Below are 19,536 nucleotides of genomic sequence, written 5' to 3' on the forward strand. Positions count from 1 at the left end.
ATATCAAATAATTTTTTGAAATTTTAAACTGACTATAACTTTTCCGGTTCCAGTAAAAGGAATTAGTTTTCCAGTTTCGTTTCTCAACTCTACCTGGATGTTCTGAATGTTGTTTGATAATATTGGCTTGTAATCCAAATTTGTGTAGGACTTGTGGTGTATGGGTGTCACTGTGTTTATGCTACCGTTTCTCAAACGTCTTTCAGACTCAATGATTTTTATTACCGGAGCTCTCACATCACCAACGTTCTGATGTTCAATTATATCAATGTATACAAATATTAACTGTGATCCACAAGTGATATCAACTGGAAAATCTCCAACATGTCGGTTCAAAGAGTTGCCTGCATTTTCTGACTTGTAACCAATATGAATAAAACCATGATTCGAAATATCTCTTATTCCTTTAAAACCAAGAATACTGGGTACTTCTTCATCTTCGAATGACAAACCTTCGTTAGGTCCAAATTTCAAAACTAACTTTTGCGTTACAGTGTCAAAGTTGTCCGGTGCGGTTATGTGAAGCATCAAGTTCAGCGCCAGAACTGACATACGCAACTATTTCGGCTGAGTTTACATTATTGATGTTTGATGGAAATGATATTGAAGCAAGGGCAACTTGCCAATCTCCATCTAACTGTAATTGTTGGGCAAGTTGATTTCGAAATTTGGCCATTGTATTATTGGTAAAAATTCCCATTGATGCATTCGATATCAAATCAATAGTAAATTCTTTATTAATACTCATGTTTAGTCTTCGACAGGAATGACGTTCACTTGGACTAATTCTGGTTCATAAAATTTACCTTCAATTATAACGTTGTTTGCGTCTATAAGGTTGTATGTTGGTGGACTGAGGGTGGCAACCTTGAATACTGTGAAGACTTCGTCTGTGTAATTTTGTTTATAACCTTTCCTAAATATTTCGTCTGGCTTTGCAATCCGAACCAGTTCTCCTTCTTCGTGTTTCAGCTTGTACTTTTTTGTGCTAATTGCTAGGGATATTAGAAACGGTTCATGTTTTTTAAAAGTTTTATTAGGTGCATGTTGGGTAACACGATTAACACGACTGTTTATAGTATTTACAAACTGGGGCAATTCCTTAATATAAGTCCAAGTCCAATTTTCCTCCAGGTATTTGTGAATAATGTTTTTGAGCGATTGAATATTCCTCTCAGCAAATGCCGACTTGGTTTCGTTTTCTGTTGTATATAAATGAATCTCCTTCTTTTCACAAAATGTTTTGATTTCACCTTTAAACTCGGATCCCTTGTCTGTCCAAACCCTTTCTGGCTTTTTCTGCTTTATCATTTTTTTGAACGCTTCAACAGCATCTTTTGCATATAAAGCTTTCATTGGTTGCACCCGTAGGTATCGCGATAAAACATCAACAGCCACCAGTAAATACTTGACTCCATTGTTGTGTTGGGCAATTTTATCCATATACGCCACATCGACAGACCAGATTTCGTTTATTCTGTATGCAACAGCTTTTAGTCTCGGAAAAGTTTTTCTGAATTGTTTGTATTTTGTGTATGGGGCTTTCGACTGAAGGTATTGAACCACTTTGGATCTTGGTAAACCACTGGCTTTCTTCAAGTTAGCAATACTACCAAAAGCTGCACTACCTTTTGTGTATGATTTGTTCAATTGTTTAACGTGAGAGGAAGTAATTTGTCCACGAGCTAGACGGTTGGATTTCGTCTTTTGCATCTTCAAAGCTTCCTTCATCGTCGCCAGAAGCTTTTGATTCTTCTGTTCTCGAGACTCCTGATTCTTCGTTTTCTGGTTCATCCTCAAACAACTGTAACTTTTCGTTTAGTGATAAGGCAAGAAATTTTTTTGCGTATGTATTACAAGTTAATTGTGAACTGATATCTAGAAAGGTCAGGACTTTGTAATGTTTAAGTGAAAGCTTAGATGTTGTTTGTTGTAGATCGTAAAGAAAATCTGCGACAAGAATTCCCGTGCTTGACTTATTAACCACTAGTCTTGATGTCTGATCCAGCGATAGAGATTCTGACTCTTCTATTTTTTCCAATATTATGCTCGCTTTTTCAAACTTTTTTCTGTCAAGGTGTTTAATATCTCTCAAAACTCGCTCCCTGATTTCAGTTGAAACTTTTGTATCAATTTTGTCATTTCTAGTCTCATTCAACTCATCTTTGGCATTCTCCAAAATATTATCGGTCTGCTGTTGCGTGTCTTGTTGCGTGGTAGAAGGTGCTGGTGGAGACTTGCTTCTTTGCAACAGTGATATTTGTTTTGCTTTCTCTCGGACATTTTTATTGTTGAGAAGTTGAGAAATTTGAGGTTGTTCATTCGCATACATTTGACGAGGAATTAGCACAAACTCTTCAGTGTGCATTTTGCTCCAGAAAAGCAATACAAGGTAACGCAATCAGTTTAATTAGACGGATTCCAGAATCTGATCGAAAAATTTTTTTTCTCTCACTTTTTTCAACTCGCCTGTCTGCAAGTTTACGTAGTGGTTTCTCGATTTTTTTTAATTCAACTTTATTGATTGGTACAACTCCAGAGAGTACGTTCATCACACAGTCACTCAAGAACCAAATGAAATCGCCCTGATGTAATATTTCTATTTGAGCTGTGTTCTCATTCCTCTTATTTGCCCATTGCTTGAGCATAAGCAAATGTTTCTTTTTCATTTGTAATTGCCGTAATGACTGCTTCAGGGGACGAAATGTAAAAAATAGAAGGATCCGGTCCAATTAGTTGCGATGAAAAACGTAAACCCTGACTGGTTTTTGGGTCGAGATCTATCATCAAATGTCCAAAGGGCTCCGCAGTTGCTAGTTTGTATGCTTCTTTAATCAGTTGGAGACAATTCAACTGTTTTCCAAGATATTCAATTTGTTGAATGTCACGAAGCGACTTGAATATGTGTGTTGTATTCAGATCAATGGTTCTGGACCAATTGCTTTGATGGAATAAATTATGCTTGACGTATATAACATGTAGTTTGCGATGACGTCCTGAGGTCGCTATTTTTACATTCTTTATCGTTGAAGATTTCTTCACATGAATCGTCATAGATAAGCAGACAATGCGATAGTTTTTTTGTTATATCAAAGCCTGAGTATTTTAGAAACTCAATCCCTGGTATAGCTCGTTGGATATCTTTGAAAAGTGGTTGGAACTCTTTGTAAAAATAATAAATTTTTTTCAAAACGTGGATAAAAGGTCGAACCTTTTAGCATTCGAAACAAGGAGTTCTGTTTTACCACAACCACTTGGTCCTACAATTGACATAAATACCCTGTCATGTGTAAGAATAACTTTGTTCATAGTTTGGGATTAGGTAAAATGTAACCAACTAAACTCGATAAGAGAGCAATCCAAATTGATTTCTCTTCACAGCTTTCTGATAATAGAAAGAGCATAGAGAAGCAAAGAATGATCATTAAGACAATGATACTCACTTGAACAAAAAAAATTACTTCGGACTTTGGCACTGTTGAATTTGAACAACAACGCCATGGGGGCCTCTCCTTGTTGTTCACATCAAAGACTAAATTACTGATACCAGCGTCAGCCTCGTCTTTTTGATTCATTGGAGAAAAATAATTAATTGAAAAGTGAATTGAAACAAGAATGATATAAAATGTTAACTTTTGAATTATTCACTGGGCAATTGTTTCATGTACCAGAACTCAAACAAATTAAAACCTTTAATATGACTTTTTATCTCTAGTTTATAACAAACAGTTGATGAGTCATTTTCCTTGAACGATGGTTGATTTAAGACTTTTTCAACTTCGGGGTGCTCCAAGACATATAACCGCAACTCATTCGGCATCTCATTAAGTGACAGCTCACGTTCTGGTGGAGTTTTTTTCAATCTAAATTGAGGAACTTTTTTGTCCGCCCATTGCTTCCAACGTGGGATTCGCTGCTCGTTGGGGGACTGCATAGGCTTCTGGTTTGTTTGGTTCATAGCCATAATTGAACTGATTCCGATGTTCTCGAGCTCTCTGTTTATTTTACGTACAGTTGGAAGTGATAGAAATTATCTATCACGGGCAGGAAAGCCCTAAAGCTGTCTAGCTCGTCGGGAGAAAGAGTAATGGTTGCAAAATAACGTTTTGCTGCTGCGCTATAAAGCGAATTGTAACGCGGTTGTTGTGCTGTGTTTGGCTTATTGTTGAGATAGTTCGCTCGGTTCTGTTGATCACTTGAAAAATTATTCTGTATTGGTGGAGAGGGATCCTGAACTCTGTTGAATATTACAATCGGCTGATCGTCAAGTGGAGTCAAGCAAGTGAATATCTTCAAGTTGTCTGACAGATAGGTTGTTAAAGTTGCCGTGTCTTCTCTGTGCATCACTTTGTGTCCACTGTGAAAATATTCTTGCTTTACGTTCCGCGCAGTGATTTGATAATTGATCGTTTGTTGAGCGAAAGTTTGAATGAAGATAACAGGAGGGAACTTGTTCTTCTGATTTTATCTCTGAGATTCGGGGACAACTTAGATCCTCCAGATTATAAACAGTTTTTTGTAAAAGCTTACTGAGGAGCTCACACTTTTCAATGCCTTTGGCAAAAAAGTTTTTCCGTGTGAATCGGAAACTGAAACTCAGACAGATTGTTTTCAAATCACAGTAAGGTATATCACCTTGGTCCCAATCAAGACCGTGTAGGTTATTGGTCAGCCAAATAACAGTTTGTCTATCGTGTGCGGGTAAATCAGCGAATTTAAGCGGTGGTTTGAAAAATATTGTATCGTTGTAACTCTAACACAAACTGAGTTCTTTTATAATGAATCCAAGTGACTTGATTTTGAAACCTTTGAGATCGAGGACAATTATATTTGTAGTTTTGCTGCCAAAATTTTCTAGCATTCCTATTCACGAAACAATTGTGAATGAAAAATTTTCACTGATAGAATGAATAATATTCCTGTCAGGTGTCTAAAAAGACAATTGTTTACTGGTGAGTAACGGAAAGCGTAAACATATCCAGGGCCTTTGTTTCGGCAATCTTTTATAAATCCAGCGGCGTCATGCAATGCAGCATGAAGTCGTAGCACTTTGCTCCGTTTCAATAAAGGATCTAGTCTTGAATTATCAATTCCAATGAAACCACCATAGGGTCTAAATTTAAGTGCTATTTCTCCGTTAACTTCTGGATCTAACAAAGAACAAGCAGCTACGAAATATAAATGTCGATAAGATATGTGTGTATAATTTATGTTACCACTCAGTGATAAAACTTTCTCATGAATGAGCTTGATGTCTTTTGTTCCTTTTGTGTTCATTATTTACTGTTTACTGAACGTGAGCGTTTAGAGTTTTTGTTTATGAATCTTTCAATTCTGATTGGTTGTCAACTTGAATAATAAATCAAGCACTCCGATTGGTCAATTTATTTTGGACAGTTTTGTGACCCTGAACATGTTTGAACATGATCTGATGACTCTCCAATTAATATATCATTAATGATTTTATACATCTACTATCAGGTTAGTTGTTTTACTGTTGTTTTCACCAATTTATGTATGCATTTATGGACATAGGTGATTATGACCATAATTGTGCACATACTTAGGTAAAAACTTGTTTGTCTTGAAATCCGTATGTATGTATGTATGTATGTATGTATGTATGTATGTATGTATGTATGTATGTTTGAATGTGTGTATGTATACATACATCCATACATACATATATAGATACTCACATACACATACATGCATACATATACATACATAAAAACATTCATACATGCATGCAACAATACACACAAACATACATACATACATACATACTTACATACATGTATACATACATACATATACATATATACATATACAAGTTACATATATACATGCATATACATATGTACATTTACATAATACATACATACATACATACATACATACATATATAGATACTCACATACATATACATGCATACATATACATACATAAATACATTCATACATGCATACAACAATACACACAAACATACATACATACATACATACATACCTACATACATGTATACATACATACATATACATATATACATATACAAGTTACATATATACATGCATATACATATGTACATTTACATAATACATACATACATACATACATACATACATATATAGATACTCACATACATATACATGCATACATATACATACATAAATACATTCATACATGCATACAACAATACACACAAACATACATACATACATACATACATACCTACATACATGTATACATACATACATATACATATATACATATACAAGTTACATATATACATGCATATACATATATACATTTACATAATACATACATACATACATACATCCATACATACATATATAGATACTCACATACATATACATGCATACATATACATACATAAATACATGCATACAACAATACACAAACATACATACATACCTACATACATGTATACATACATACATATACATATATACATATACAAGTTACATATATACATGCATATACATATATACATTTACATAATACATACATACATACATACATACATACATATATAGATACTCACATACATATACATGCATACATATACATACATAAATACATTCATACATGCATACAACAATACACACAAACATACGTACATACATACATACATACGTACATATACATATATACATATACACGTTACATATATACATGTATATACCTACATACATTAACATAATACATACATACATACATACATACATACATACATACATACATACATATATAGATACTCATATACACATACATGCATACATATACATACATAAATACATTCATACATGCATACAACAATACACACAAACATACATACATACAAACATACATACATATATACATATATATGCATGTATGTATATATTGTGTATATGTATATATGTATGTAAGTATGTAAAATAGGGGGGACATTTTACTTCATTTTAAAAAATTCTAATTGTCCCACTCCGTTGTAAGTGGCCAGCCCGCAGAAATTTCAAATTGTCCCACCCCGTTGTTGGGCCGAGAAAATCAGGCTTCCAAAAATGTCCGTCCCCCCCCCCGTTGAGGTTCTAGTCATTTTTTTATACTACTATCCTGGCTATATAGTTTTACTAAGCACTAATGCTAAATAATGAAATGTATTTGTTTTTCTAATCCAATTGTTTTTCGTTTTGATTTTTTAAACTTTAATAGCCGCCGTCAGCCTCTCAAACGGCTATTATTCAGGCGCTCTCTATTTTTTTAAATTCACCTTACCTTTTGATCAGGTTTTTCGTTTCACATGAAGCACGATTATCACGTTTGACTTCTGACTTACCTCACTCACTGTTTCAACTGAATGGATTCTAAATTCTTTGACGCATTGAATTATGCAATGTTGTGAATGCGGTCAATGTCAAAAGAGCAAAATCAAAAGAAACGAGATAAACCAATTTAGCCCGGTCGTTAAGTCATGGTGCATTAGGTTATCGAAGTTCATTAAAGCGAATGCTAGCTGGCATTAGTATTATGCTTAATAGCTTCCAGTTTAGAAGCTGAATTAAGTCTAATTTTAGAATCTAACCGAATATGCAGAATTTACACACCAAGTAAGAGTACTTTGACACTAAAAAAATTCGGTTGATTTCTATCTCCGAATTTTCTCTTCTTCTCTTGCAATCCCAATGTAACAATTTGAAACCAATTTTTTGGGTAGTCTTATTTTCTTTCTTTTTCGGCGCAGTATCTGTTTCATATCATACTTTGGACCACAAAAAAGACAGCTGTTAGGTTTGAAATATTGATTTGTTTGAGGAGTTTTTCTCAAAAACTCAAAAAAGTTTGGAGAACGTTTTTTTTAATATGTCTGAGTCCTTGATTTTTTTTCATTCATTTTCTCCTTACTTACTTTGCGCTACATTGTTAACTTTCTAGTTAGAGAGACTACCATGCAAACGAGTCTAAGCTAGAAATTTATTTTCTGACTTAGGAACAAATTTTGTAACATTTTTCTCTTTTCTGTTTCAATCCCAATGTGCGTCTAGCGCGTCAACGGCGGCTATTTTCCGGCAATCTGCAGGCTATGTTAAAAATCAAGAAGTCGTTTTATGTCTGGTTTTTACAATGTTTTTATTCTGCAGATTCTATCATGTAATTTTCTAGCGGTTTCTTAAGACCAGACCTATAGTAATTTTTCTCTGCTTTTAGCAAATATTTAAAAAAATTTAATAATTTTAGCATGTTTCGTTTTTTGTTTTCGATTTTGTTGACAATATATTTTGTTTAACGAAATTGGAATGAGATTTCGCTGGCTTTCCGTTTAAAAGGTTTGACAGTTGGACTGATTTTTATTTTTGCGAATATTGTTGTGGCCTCAGTTTTGGTATTAATTTTTTTTCTTTTGGAATATATTCTGTTTTTCATACTTAATTAATTTGCTGCAATAGCTGGAACTCATTTTGTCTATTATATCTGTGATATTTTTGTCTATAACACGAGATACTGAAATCTAATTTTTGTATTAATTGCTATGACTGCCAACCTTTGTCTTATAAGTAATATCCGTACTTTCACAAAGTGTTTTGGGTCGCAGTGTTGATTGCAGATTTCTAGATTTTTAGGACTGTTATCTTTTCATGACAATTTCGAACCGTGTTAGGTATTGAGTGTATCAGTATTTGACCATCCTAAAGCTTTTAGCCAATTTTTAACGCTAAAAAGTGTTAATAATAAAATTTTTTTTGGTGTCAAGATTTCCGTAGTTTTTTTGGTCAAAATTGTGTCTTTTGTTTTACTTTTGTGCTGCTTTTTATATTTTACTGAATGATGTCGCAATTAATTTTGTTTCAAAGTGTTCCAATGATGTTAGTGCTCGCTATCAGTGTGGAACAAATTTAACCATTTTTTTTCAGTCTGCTGAGGTTAAAGATTTAAGAAAATTTCCGTTTTAAAACAAAAGTCATTGGTTTTGGCTGCAAGTACTGTTTTTTTAAGTATCGACGCCTCGAGTCCCTTCTGGAACTGTTCTGGCAATTTTTTGTTTATTCGACTGAAGTTCTTTTTCATTTTGCATTTGTTCTCGAACATTCGTTTGTTTGACTTTTTCAGGCTTGATTTTTTTTTGCTGTCTGCCTGACTAAAATTGCTCGCATTTGGAAGTTGTCTTTGCTAAAATGAAGTCGATTGTAAGATAAAATTTACGAGATTCTGTTAGCTACATTAGTAGTAATGTTTCCAATGCTTCCAATGCTAATGCCGGAGATTGTGGTTCGAACTTCCCCGTTGTCTCAACTTTTTGCACCCAAGATGTTTTTAATGGTGCACCACCCCCGCTTTGAATTAAAGTTTAAGGCGGCCGCAAAAACTTTTCCGACTCATCTTTTGTGTTTCTTTGTGTAACGGCTGCGTTCCTATCATTGACAAGGAAAGTTTTATACCGTCCAATTCGTTATAGCGGTTTACAAGCTGTGGGGAAACAGTGGAAGCTGTCGGGAGTTGTGAAATTTACTTTTGTAACTTTATATCCGCTTTAATATAGGTTACCGCCGCATTAAACGCTGTTTTATTACTCCAAATAACCAATCGTTCAGCTAAATTCGTTTGCTGGAACTGCTTAATTATTTCCAATCAACTAATCAAACAATATTTCGAGTTTTGGTTTATAACTCCGACAATAATTCAAATTAGGCGAACTAAAAACCGGACAGTTGTTTCCTTCTCCCTCTAGGTTGCTCGCTGTTTATGTTTATAAAGGAATCTTCAGTTTCAAAATATAACACAATTCACAGAAGAGTATTAGTCTTTTGCCATAAGCAGACTCCAATTATTGGTCGGAACATGTCCTTCGTTGGTCATTGGGATCAAAGCTATAGAGATGAGGAACCATCTGAATTCTTGGTTTAGAAAACTCGAATCCAGGAACTGTAAATCTGCTTTACACCAGTTTCTACTTTCAACGAACTGATTATAAATCGGTCGCCGGTCCAAGAAATGGAATTTTTTGTCACCCTAACGTTTAGATATCACAGGTTCTCTGATTTCCTTCTCCTCTCTTTAACTTACATACTTAAACTTTGAATAGCAATTCGATTGTAAAGTAAATTAAACTTTTCACGTTAGCAAGATACAATATTTTACTGCTCAAGTGAGATTGTGACAATTTATTTCAATTTAACATACAAAACTTTAAGTTTTTCGCACCTCTCGGGTAGTGGTTTCAGTTCTACCTATAGTCTGCTGTTTTTGTTGCACATGTCAATTCTCAACCGTTGATTAGGTCAGCCTAACTATGTCGACACAAATCCATAACGTTTTTTTTCTATGCAAAACTGACGTCAGGGGAAAATGGTTAAACACGTAGAGTATCCATAGTATATTCCAAATACACGTCAGGATTTCGTTGTAGAATTGACGTAATAATCTAAGTTAAGAAGAAGCCTACTCCGTGTTATTAAATTCGGGAATGAAATTTATCGACATAAAGTGACTCAAGTTTGAGGTAGTTAGTTATGCTATATTTGTGAATTTGGCGGTGTGCAAGTCTATTTAACAGCTATTCCAGTGGTCTGCCGGCAATGTTTCAAATCATTAAAGTCATCTGGTTGGATGATCAAATTCTGCTACAATTCAACTATGTAGAATGAGTTTATTTTTCAAATTGCTGCTCTTGCTGTTTTTTTTAATTCGAAAATTCAAATACGTAAAATTTTTATGAGAAACAGTCTGCAAACAAAAAATCAAGAGTTTTCGATTCTAAGTCCTTTGCATAATGTTTTGCAAAGGTTTGTAAAGATTTGCATAATGAGTTGTCGCGCAAATATTGGTGCAAATTATTGGTTTTATCCGACAGGTATCCCTGCAGAGAAAGTGTCAGCTGGCTTTGAAGTTTGAAGCATCCTTATTAATTTATTTTTTCTGATGATATAGTTGAAATTAGCTAGTTCTATTGTTTTTCATGTTGTGCGGTTTTTTGTCACGTCGAATATTTTCAGAAGTTCACATTTTGAGCTCTGTTTTGGTACAAAACTTACAAGGGTCTGCGGATGAGAGGAGTCCGAGTAACGCGCGGACACAATACATTGTTATCCGCGGTACAAACCAATCAGATGCTGACTTATTCAGATAGTGTATGATAGAGGAGTTTTGTTTCTTGTGAATTCAAGTATTTCTGATTGAGTGCTCGTTTCTGTGAAGTCACAAAAGTTTTCATCCTGGACTGGAGATCCGTGACAATATGTACTCTTTTACTGGAACCTACAAGTCCTCACCACAAGTCTCACTCGGAAATTATCAATCGGTGAGCAGAGACTTAATAATATATAAGTATTAATTAACTCTAAGTAAACAGTAAGAATGCATATAGTTAATATAAGATTTAAGTTTCATTTTTTAACAAACGGTGGCATCTTGTCTTCAGCATTTGTATTCAAGAAAGATGCGAGTTGTACTACTGTGCTTAGTATATTCAAGCTTTTGTTTTTTTTAACTGAAAATTCGTATACAAATTTTCAATCTAATTATTAGAATGAAAAAAGCATTAAAAATTACAAAGCATTACTCTTTTATAACGGGAAAGAACTGCCCAGTGAATAGCGTGAAATAATTAAATGTAAAAATTTGTGACTACAGGCATCCGCACGTGATATTGTGAATGCTTCGAGGAAAGCGAGAGAGAAGCGGGAAAAGTCGCGCAACGTGGAGAGAGCTACTATTAAGCTTCAGGCCTGGGCGCGAGCATCCCTATGCAGAGTGAAACTGGTATGTTCACTTATTGTCTAAACATCCAATAATCGAGCACTACTTCCTCAAAAGGCTATTTAAATACTTTGAGCTAAAGTTTAAATAGTTCCGGGACCCCTAATATTAGGTACTGTAAGATTTTCATTAGATCGAGAAGATTCTGCTGTCATCTGCAACTTTTCTCGCGACGAACCAGCCGAAGTTAAAGCTAGGATAAATTGAAGGTATTCGATATTATAGCTGATCTTTATCATAGTTATTTAAGCATCGTTATTCTGTGCTACCATGTGTTGTATTATGTCACTGTTTTCTTTTCCAGAGGAGATCGCGTCGACTTGAGTTGGAGTTCATTCTTAATCAAAGTGACTCAACTAATTCTCAAGTGTCAACCCTGAGCCAGGCTAATCTATGTCAGCTGGTCTACTTGATGCGATATGTATTCGAGCCACAACATGATACTCCACTTTGGGTTAGTATTTGAGGCAGAAAAAAATAGTCAGTTTGAAGCGTAAAATCCTATCTTTTTCTGAAATTGTAAGAATATTAATAGCCGCGAAGCTATAGCGGCTATTATTGGGGACATAGTGTTTTCAATTCGTCGTCTCCATCGGTGATTCTTGCGACCTGACTTCTTGGAATTGACTTTTTCAATTTCAGTGATTTCTGCTGCTTTGCAGTTAAAATTTGTGTGCGTGACGTCATTTGTTTTGCTGTTAGGTCAATTGTGTGACTTACCTTACTAAAAAAACGACATCTCGTTTAATGAGCTTTAAATTTTGTAAACATTTACTAGTTAAAGGTCAATAATGTGCATCAAAGTAGTGCCAAACGTATATGCCCTAATTCGAGTATTAGAGTCTTGATTTTTTTATTTTGAATATTAATCTTGAAAGAGCTCTATTAGGGCTTTTTCCTTATAGAGCGTATGCGTCTCATAAAAATGACAGTCCGAGTCTAACCAAAAAGTCTAGTAGTTTATTAAAGGACTGGTGGTCAATCGTCTATCTTATTTCTTCGTTTCAATTCATGGAAAGCCACAAGCGTCTATCGCGGCTATTTTCCGGCAATCTGCTGGCTATGTTCAGATTTGTGTACGCACTGCATCTTTCGTACCCATGCATTTTTCGTAACGCAATGTTAAATTAATGACCTGAAGTACATTTTTTTATTGTTGTTTGGTGTAAAACGTTATTTGACTGATAGATCGCAACGTACCTTTGTGATTACAATGTTTCATGGAACTGGCTCGAATGGAACCATATCGGCTCGAATGGAACTGGAGTTGTTTTATTAATAGCCGCGAAGCGATAGCGGCTATTATTGGGGGCATCGTGGTTTTAATTTGTCGCTATCTAACCAAAAGAAAGTCTAGTAACCAAAAATCTTATTTCTTTTGTTTCAATTCATGGAAGGCCACAATCGTCTGTCGCGACTATTTTCCGGCAACTGCCGGCTATGTTATGAACCTTCTGCGTACTTTGCAGCCAAATAAATTTCAAATTATTCGCTTTGGTTGGAGCATTCTAGGTCTATCATTTTTTTAATGTTTTTTATTACATAATTTGAGAGTAGATAAGGTTTGATAGTTGTTTTGCTATTATATGTAGGTTCATTTCACAAGGCACTTGATGTCTTTTAAAGCATCATTTGTCACAGCACTCAAGGAAAGATCATCGAACGGATGGACCTACTTCATTGGCTGCTTGATCTATATTTCTAAAAGGTAATCAGTCTTAATTAGAAAATCTACCTTTATGTGAGTTTGTAATTGAAAGGGGCATAATGTGCTCGATGACTTCAGCTACATAGTTCAACGATAAGGGGACTGGGAATTTTTTTGGTATATTAAAGCTGATAAAATGCCCAAGTTAATGAAAAATTCATCTGAGGTTTCTTCGTGGTTACGACCGCAAATGATTTTCCAGGCATATCGAGTATTGTGCTGTGAACAATGGCGTTATGACAGCATCTCTGAGGATTTTGGAATTCCTCTCAAAGAACGACACCCTCTCCCTGATTAGCAGCACTTCAGCTTCATCCGAGGAGAATGCTGTCATTCACGGTAGGGTTGAATACTGACGTGGTGTGAATAAAGATCGATTGTGCCTAGTTAAATTGATGTATTGCAAAATTTGCTCATAGGACGACCCATTCTGAATGAACAAACAAGGTCTATGTTGATTCCTGATGACATCTTTACTTCAGACTACGATTTGATAAAATCTAATGCTGCTTTTTGACCATCAATTATTTGATGCCGATGAGAGGCTAAGCTGAGATTGCACAGTGGCGCCATTTTGGAAATAAGTCGAAAGACTGTGACCCTTATTATTAACTGAGCAGGACATTAAGTTGCTTTCTGTGCTATCAGAACGTTAATAATCTAAGTTCAATCGTAAAAGGTCTCTAAGTTAAGTCGCATAATGAAGAAAATTATTAATAGCCGCACAGCAATAGCTGGGGCTATTATTGGCCTTCTCTTAGTTTTTTACAATTCAAAGAATTTGAATTGTATTGGGGCGCTGTTTTTTTAAAGATGTGTTCACACAATTTCATGATCTTTGAAGTCAAATTGGAGTGGTGATTTTGGTCACGCCGAAACAGGAAGTGGAATGGAAAAGCGAGTGGTTTTGCGGCGTGAAATTTTTTCACTCTAATTTTAAAGTAGAGTGAGAAAACGGTGTTTGAACAAAAATTCGTTTTCTCGCTAGTGGTTTTTTTGTTCACATGCGGCAACTTCACTTTGATTTTTACTGTTTTTTCGATTTTTTGGATAGGATTTTTTTCTAAATGGTTTTTCCAATCCATTCATAGTTCCTTCCGGGTCTAATTTTTTGTTTAGTCAATGAAAATTCTTTGAATTGTACGTCAGGACTTGTCCTGCTATGTTTTTTATTTCGTCTTCGCGATTTTTGTTACGACCATATGACGTCACAACCACTTTAAATCTGCTCTTTGTTCATTCTGTAACAGCCCTACCCCATTATTATTCCTTAGGCAGTATAATGTTCCAGCTATTAATCTATTAATCTTATAGCGCCTTTCCGCTCAAGCTTTGTTTTACTTTCGTGCCACTGGACCATAGTGTATTTATTATTGATAACACAATTTGGCACGCAATTTATTTAGCTTTTGCGTGTTTCAAGAGCTAATTGAGAATTTGTTCCGTTGGCCATGTTCCTTCGCCCAAACGACACTTGATACTTTTCTGCTTACAATCCAGTTAGTTGAGCTTTTTCTCAACAAGCTTTTATAAATAACCTATTCAGTTTAATTCAATATTCTGAAAACTTACTTTGTCGATTTTCCAAAGAAAAAGATAGAGCACAGAAAACAAGGTAAGATCAATTAAATTGAAGTTGTTAATTTCAACAAAAAAAAACTAAAACAACCCAATCTCGAATCCCGCATTCGCAATTCAAACGTTCGTTTTTTTTAATACCTACCGGGTTGTTATATTGGTGACAGGAGTGGGATTTTTTTTTTCCAAAATAAGCTATCCTGCAATTTTCAGGAACATCTGCTTTTTCTTTACCTTCTTTTCAAAAAAAAAAAAGAGAAAAATAACTCAAATATTCGGTCGTTTTTGTGATCTGCTTGACAGATAACGGTTGTTCTTTTTCTTAGATGAGCAATAATTGCCTTTAACTTTAGAACGCTTTGACAAATAGGTACTGATTTCAGAGGCTTCTCAAGCGTTATCCGATTTATCGGAAAATAGACGCTCCTTGCTTCCGCAGCTTCTACATTCCCAGTGTTTGTAGGTCCCACGTAGTAAGACTAAGGGGCTTAGCAAGGGAGGTTTCGGCGGCTGCTACGGCAACCTCAACGATACATAACTTAAGACGAGAGACCTGAAATCCTAAGTTAAAAAAAGTCTCTGCGTTCTTTTCTGTTATCTCTTAGAGGCCAGCTTTTTCTGGTCCCCACAATTTTGAACAACCGATATCTGACTTGCCGGTCCAATCGCAAGGTTGGAACTTTGTGCAGCATTTTTTATTTCCATGTAATTAATAACAAATGGCTGACGCAGCTCTGGAAGCTAAACTTCTTCTACCGGAGCCTTTTAACGGAACAAGTGATATTCAGGCCTATATAACACAATTCGAACTCTTGAGTTCGTTACAAAATTGGCTAAAAAAAGCATTCAATAGTGATGGAACTCCGCAACACGACAGCGCTGGTCAACAGGTTTACATTGATAAGCGTCATACTATTTTTCCCTTGCGCTTACGAGGCAGTGCTATCGAATTTTATCAGTCATTAGATGACGCAACAAAAAATGATTATTCAGAGCTTAAAAAGCAATTTTTGCGCCAATATCAGGAACCTCCTGAATTTTTTCGGTCATCCCTTGCAAAACGTATTCAAGGCGAGTCCGAAAAAGTAAGTGAATTTTTAGCTGAGCTCAAACTTCTAGCTAATAAGGCTTATCCCCAAGACACGCAGGCAATCAGAGACCATATTGTGCTTCAATCTTTCATTGATGGCCTTCACAATATTCATGTAAGGGTAGAGTTAAGAAAGAACAAGCCGGCTGACATTAACGCGGCCTTAGAATCAGCACTCCACTTCGACGCAATTTACCGTCTTGAAGCAAATGCAAATGAGACTGCGCCTTCATCTACTTCTGTGAGTTCCATTGAAGCACTTTCGCGTAAAGTTGATAAACTCATGGCCGGACAAGTTAGTTACCAACCACGTTCTCGTCCGATGAACAAAAAAATCGGGTCGCAGGAGCAACTCTCCTTACAGATTGTCTCCGTTTAACAAACGCAAGTCACCTACTTTCTCTCGTAGCCCATCGCAACACGGAGAACGTCGTCAATCTTCCTCTCCGCGAAAAACGTTTCTTGACAATTCACACAGTCGTTCAATCAGTAATGAAAGAAAAGTCAGGTTCACCGGACCAACTATTTGTTATGGTTGTAATCGTAAAGGTCATACTAAAAATAATTGCAAAAATTGTTGGAACTGTGGTTCTTCTCAACATCAGCGACGTAATTGCCCAGAGTCAAAACCATACTCTAACCGATAGCTTCTTCTATCGCCATAGTCCACCTTGAAAGAGTTTGTTCTCCATTTTTAATAACCCATGGCACAAAACAAGCGTATTTTTGGCATACAGTCGCTTCTTTCCAAAATAATAATCGCCGATAATATACTGCCTGCCCTGATTGATTCAGGTGCTTCAATTAGTGTAATTCGTGCCGATGTTTTTGGCAAGTTCAGCAACTTTAGCCCTTCGCTTACATTGGAAGCATCTGATATCCAAGCATCCGCCATAAATGGCTCTATGCTTCAATTTAAGGGTATGTGCTTGCTTCCATGTCGTTGGTTTAAAAATGGTCCCATGTTTTCTTTCAAATTTTACATTTGTGCCCACCTCAGTGTTCCTTGTGTGGTCGGTTTTGATCTCCTACACAAACAAAAATGTGCAGTAGACTTCTCTCGGGGTTTATTAGATGTAGGTGACGCAGTACTGGAATGTATCAGTCCGTTGTCTCAGTGGTTTGAGGATAATTCTCCGACAACTGAGACTTCGCTTTGTTCTGTAACTTCGCGTTTCCTTATTCCACCTCGAAGTGAAGCACTCGTAAAATGTAATCTAAAGTCACATCATGCGCATAAGTTTTCTTCAAGCAGTTCGCGTACTTCGTCTGACGCGACTGTGGGTTTGGTTGAGCCCCACGTAGGTTTCACCAGTTTAAACTCCCCTTTAGTGGCCTCGTCTCTTGTAACAGTTTCTCAAAATGAATTTTGGCTAAGAGTACTTAACCCTACTTGTAATTCCGTAACTTTATATCCTTCGCAAACTATTGCGCAAATCTTACCCTACAACGAGACTGTCCTTCAAACTGTTGGTTTCAATGCTGTTGACATCAATTCAGCTGAAACTTTGATGCAGTTGTTTAAATCAAAGTTCAGCACTCTCACTAAAAAAACAACAAAAGGACGCTTTTAGTCTACTCAAGCAGTTTGCAGACGTGTTTGCTACCGACAAATGGGATCTAGGCTCATGTAATTTGCATAAACTGCGTATTCAGTTGAAAGATGACGCCCAGCCTAGCCGAGTGCCATACAGATCAATGAATCCTTCTAAAGGAAAAGATCTCAAGGATAAGATAACCAAACTCCAAGAAAAAGATCTCATATCTCCTACTCATTCCGAGTGGGCAGCTCCAACCGTGTTAGTTCCGAAACGTGACGGGTCATATCGTCTTGTTATTGACTATCGGAAACTAAATGCCCAAACAGTCAAAACATCGTGGCCTCTTCCGCGCATATCAGATATTCTAAATAATCTCGAGGGAAGCATTTTCTTCTCTAGCCTCGACCTTTGCAGTGGATTTCATCAAATGGAGATTGATGAAGAAGATCGACACCTTACTTCTTTCATTACGCCGTTTGGACTGTATCAGTGGAAACGGATGCCAATGGGTCTTTGCAATGCCCCTGGAGCATTTCAAAGACTAATGGAAATTGTTTTATCAGGGTTGACATATGAAATTGTCCTGGTTTATCTTGATGATATTATAGTCTTTGGTCGTTCTTTCGAGGAACACATACATCGTCTTCAACTTGTGTTCCAACGCATACGGGAAGCAAATTTGAAAATTTCACCTGCCAAATGTTCCTTATTCCAAACGAAGTTAGTATTTCTGGGTCATGTAGTCTCTGCTGACGGGATACACACTGATCCTGCTAAAATAGCAGCTGTGGAGAAATACCCAGTTCCACAAACTATTCGTCAGTTAAGATCGTTCATGGGCCTTGTTGGCTTCTATAGAAAGTTTGTTCTCAATTTTGGTTTGATTGCGAACCCTCTGTACCAATTGATGAATAAAACAACAACGTTCCATTGGACAGCAGACTGCCAAAAAGCTTTCGAGAAATTGAAAACAGCGCTAGTATCCGCTCCAATCTTAGGTTTTCCAAATGAAAAGGATCAATTCGTTCTTTGTACTGACGCATCGCTTACTGGAATTGGCGCAGTGCTATCACAAAAACAGAAAAATGGTGAAAAGGTTATTGCATATGCTAGCAAAGTGCTGCAAAAAGGTCAAAGAAACTACTCGGCTACGAAACGTGAACTCTTTGCTGTGGTGTTCTTCACATCATACTTCAAAGAATTTCTTCTTGGGCAAAAATTTCAGATAATTACTGACCATCGCGCCCTCGTTTGGCTCTATTCGTTCAAAGAGCCTGATGCAATAGTAGCGCGTTGGCTAGAAAAATTAAGTATGTTCAATTTTGAAATTGTCCATCGGCCTGGAAAAACTATTGCAAATGCTGATGCTCTTTCCAGATTACCACCTTTGAATTTATCTGCTACTTCTGTCACATCTGTTTCTTCGTCTCCGCACTTTTCAGAAACGCAAGATCAGGATAAAACTCTGTCTGTAGTCAAATCATGGTGTCGAACAGGTGAGAAACCACCTCGATCCTTAATGTTTGGTAGACCATCTGCTTTGCAGTGTTACTGGCAGCAATTCGAGACATTGAAAATTATTGATGGTGTTTTGTACCGGCTATTTCAACAACTGGATGGATCTACACTTTTCCATCAGTGTTGCGTTCCACTTAACCAGGTTCAAAAAGTTCTTCTTCAGTTGCATGATTCACCTGCTTCAGGACATTTAGGCAATAAGAAAACTCTTGATCGGGTACGTCAGCGATTTTACTGGCCAGGATTGAAAAATGATGTGGACTCCTGGATCTCAGGTTGTGCAACTTGTCAAAAACGAAAGAATCCCAAACAATCACATCAGCAAGAAATGCAGCTCTGGGCAT

At 36.3% G+C, this 19,536-nt stretch overlaps 2 protein-coding genes across 3 annotated transcripts in view; both read left to right on the forward strand.

Annotated features, from left to right (window-relative positions):
• The window catches only part of LOC142339364 (protein LZIC-like), a 206,333-nt gene that overhangs the window by 71,496 nt on the left and 115,301 nt on the right, over positions 1 to 19,536 (forward strand). The window lies entirely within an intron of this gene.
• The window catches only part of LOC142339363 (ubiquitin-protein ligase E3C-like), a 52,247-nt gene continuing 43,800 nt past the window's right edge, over positions 11,090 to 19,536 (forward strand). Inside the window, exons 1-5 of the mRNA XM_075389364.1 lie at positions 11,090 to 11,299; positions 11,632 to 11,760; positions 12,062 to 12,211; positions 13,350 to 13,465; positions 13,668 to 13,804. Coding sequence (XP_075245479.1) covers positions 11,237 to 11,299; positions 11,632 to 11,760; positions 12,062 to 12,211; positions 13,350 to 13,465; positions 13,668 to 13,804 — 595 coding nt within the window. The 5' untranslated portion in view covers positions 11,090 to 11,236. The remainder of the gene's footprint in view (positions 11,300 to 11,631; positions 11,761 to 12,061; positions 12,212 to 13,349; positions 13,466 to 13,667; positions 13,805 to 19,536) is intronic.

This window comes from Convolutriloba macropyga, chromosome 5 (genome assembly GCF_964194025.1).
Source record: "Convolutriloba macropyga chromosome 5, txConMacr16.3, whole genome shotgun sequence".
Taxonomy (NCBI): Eukaryota; Metazoa; Xenacoelomorpha; order Acoela; family Convolutidae; genus Convolutriloba; species Convolutriloba macropyga.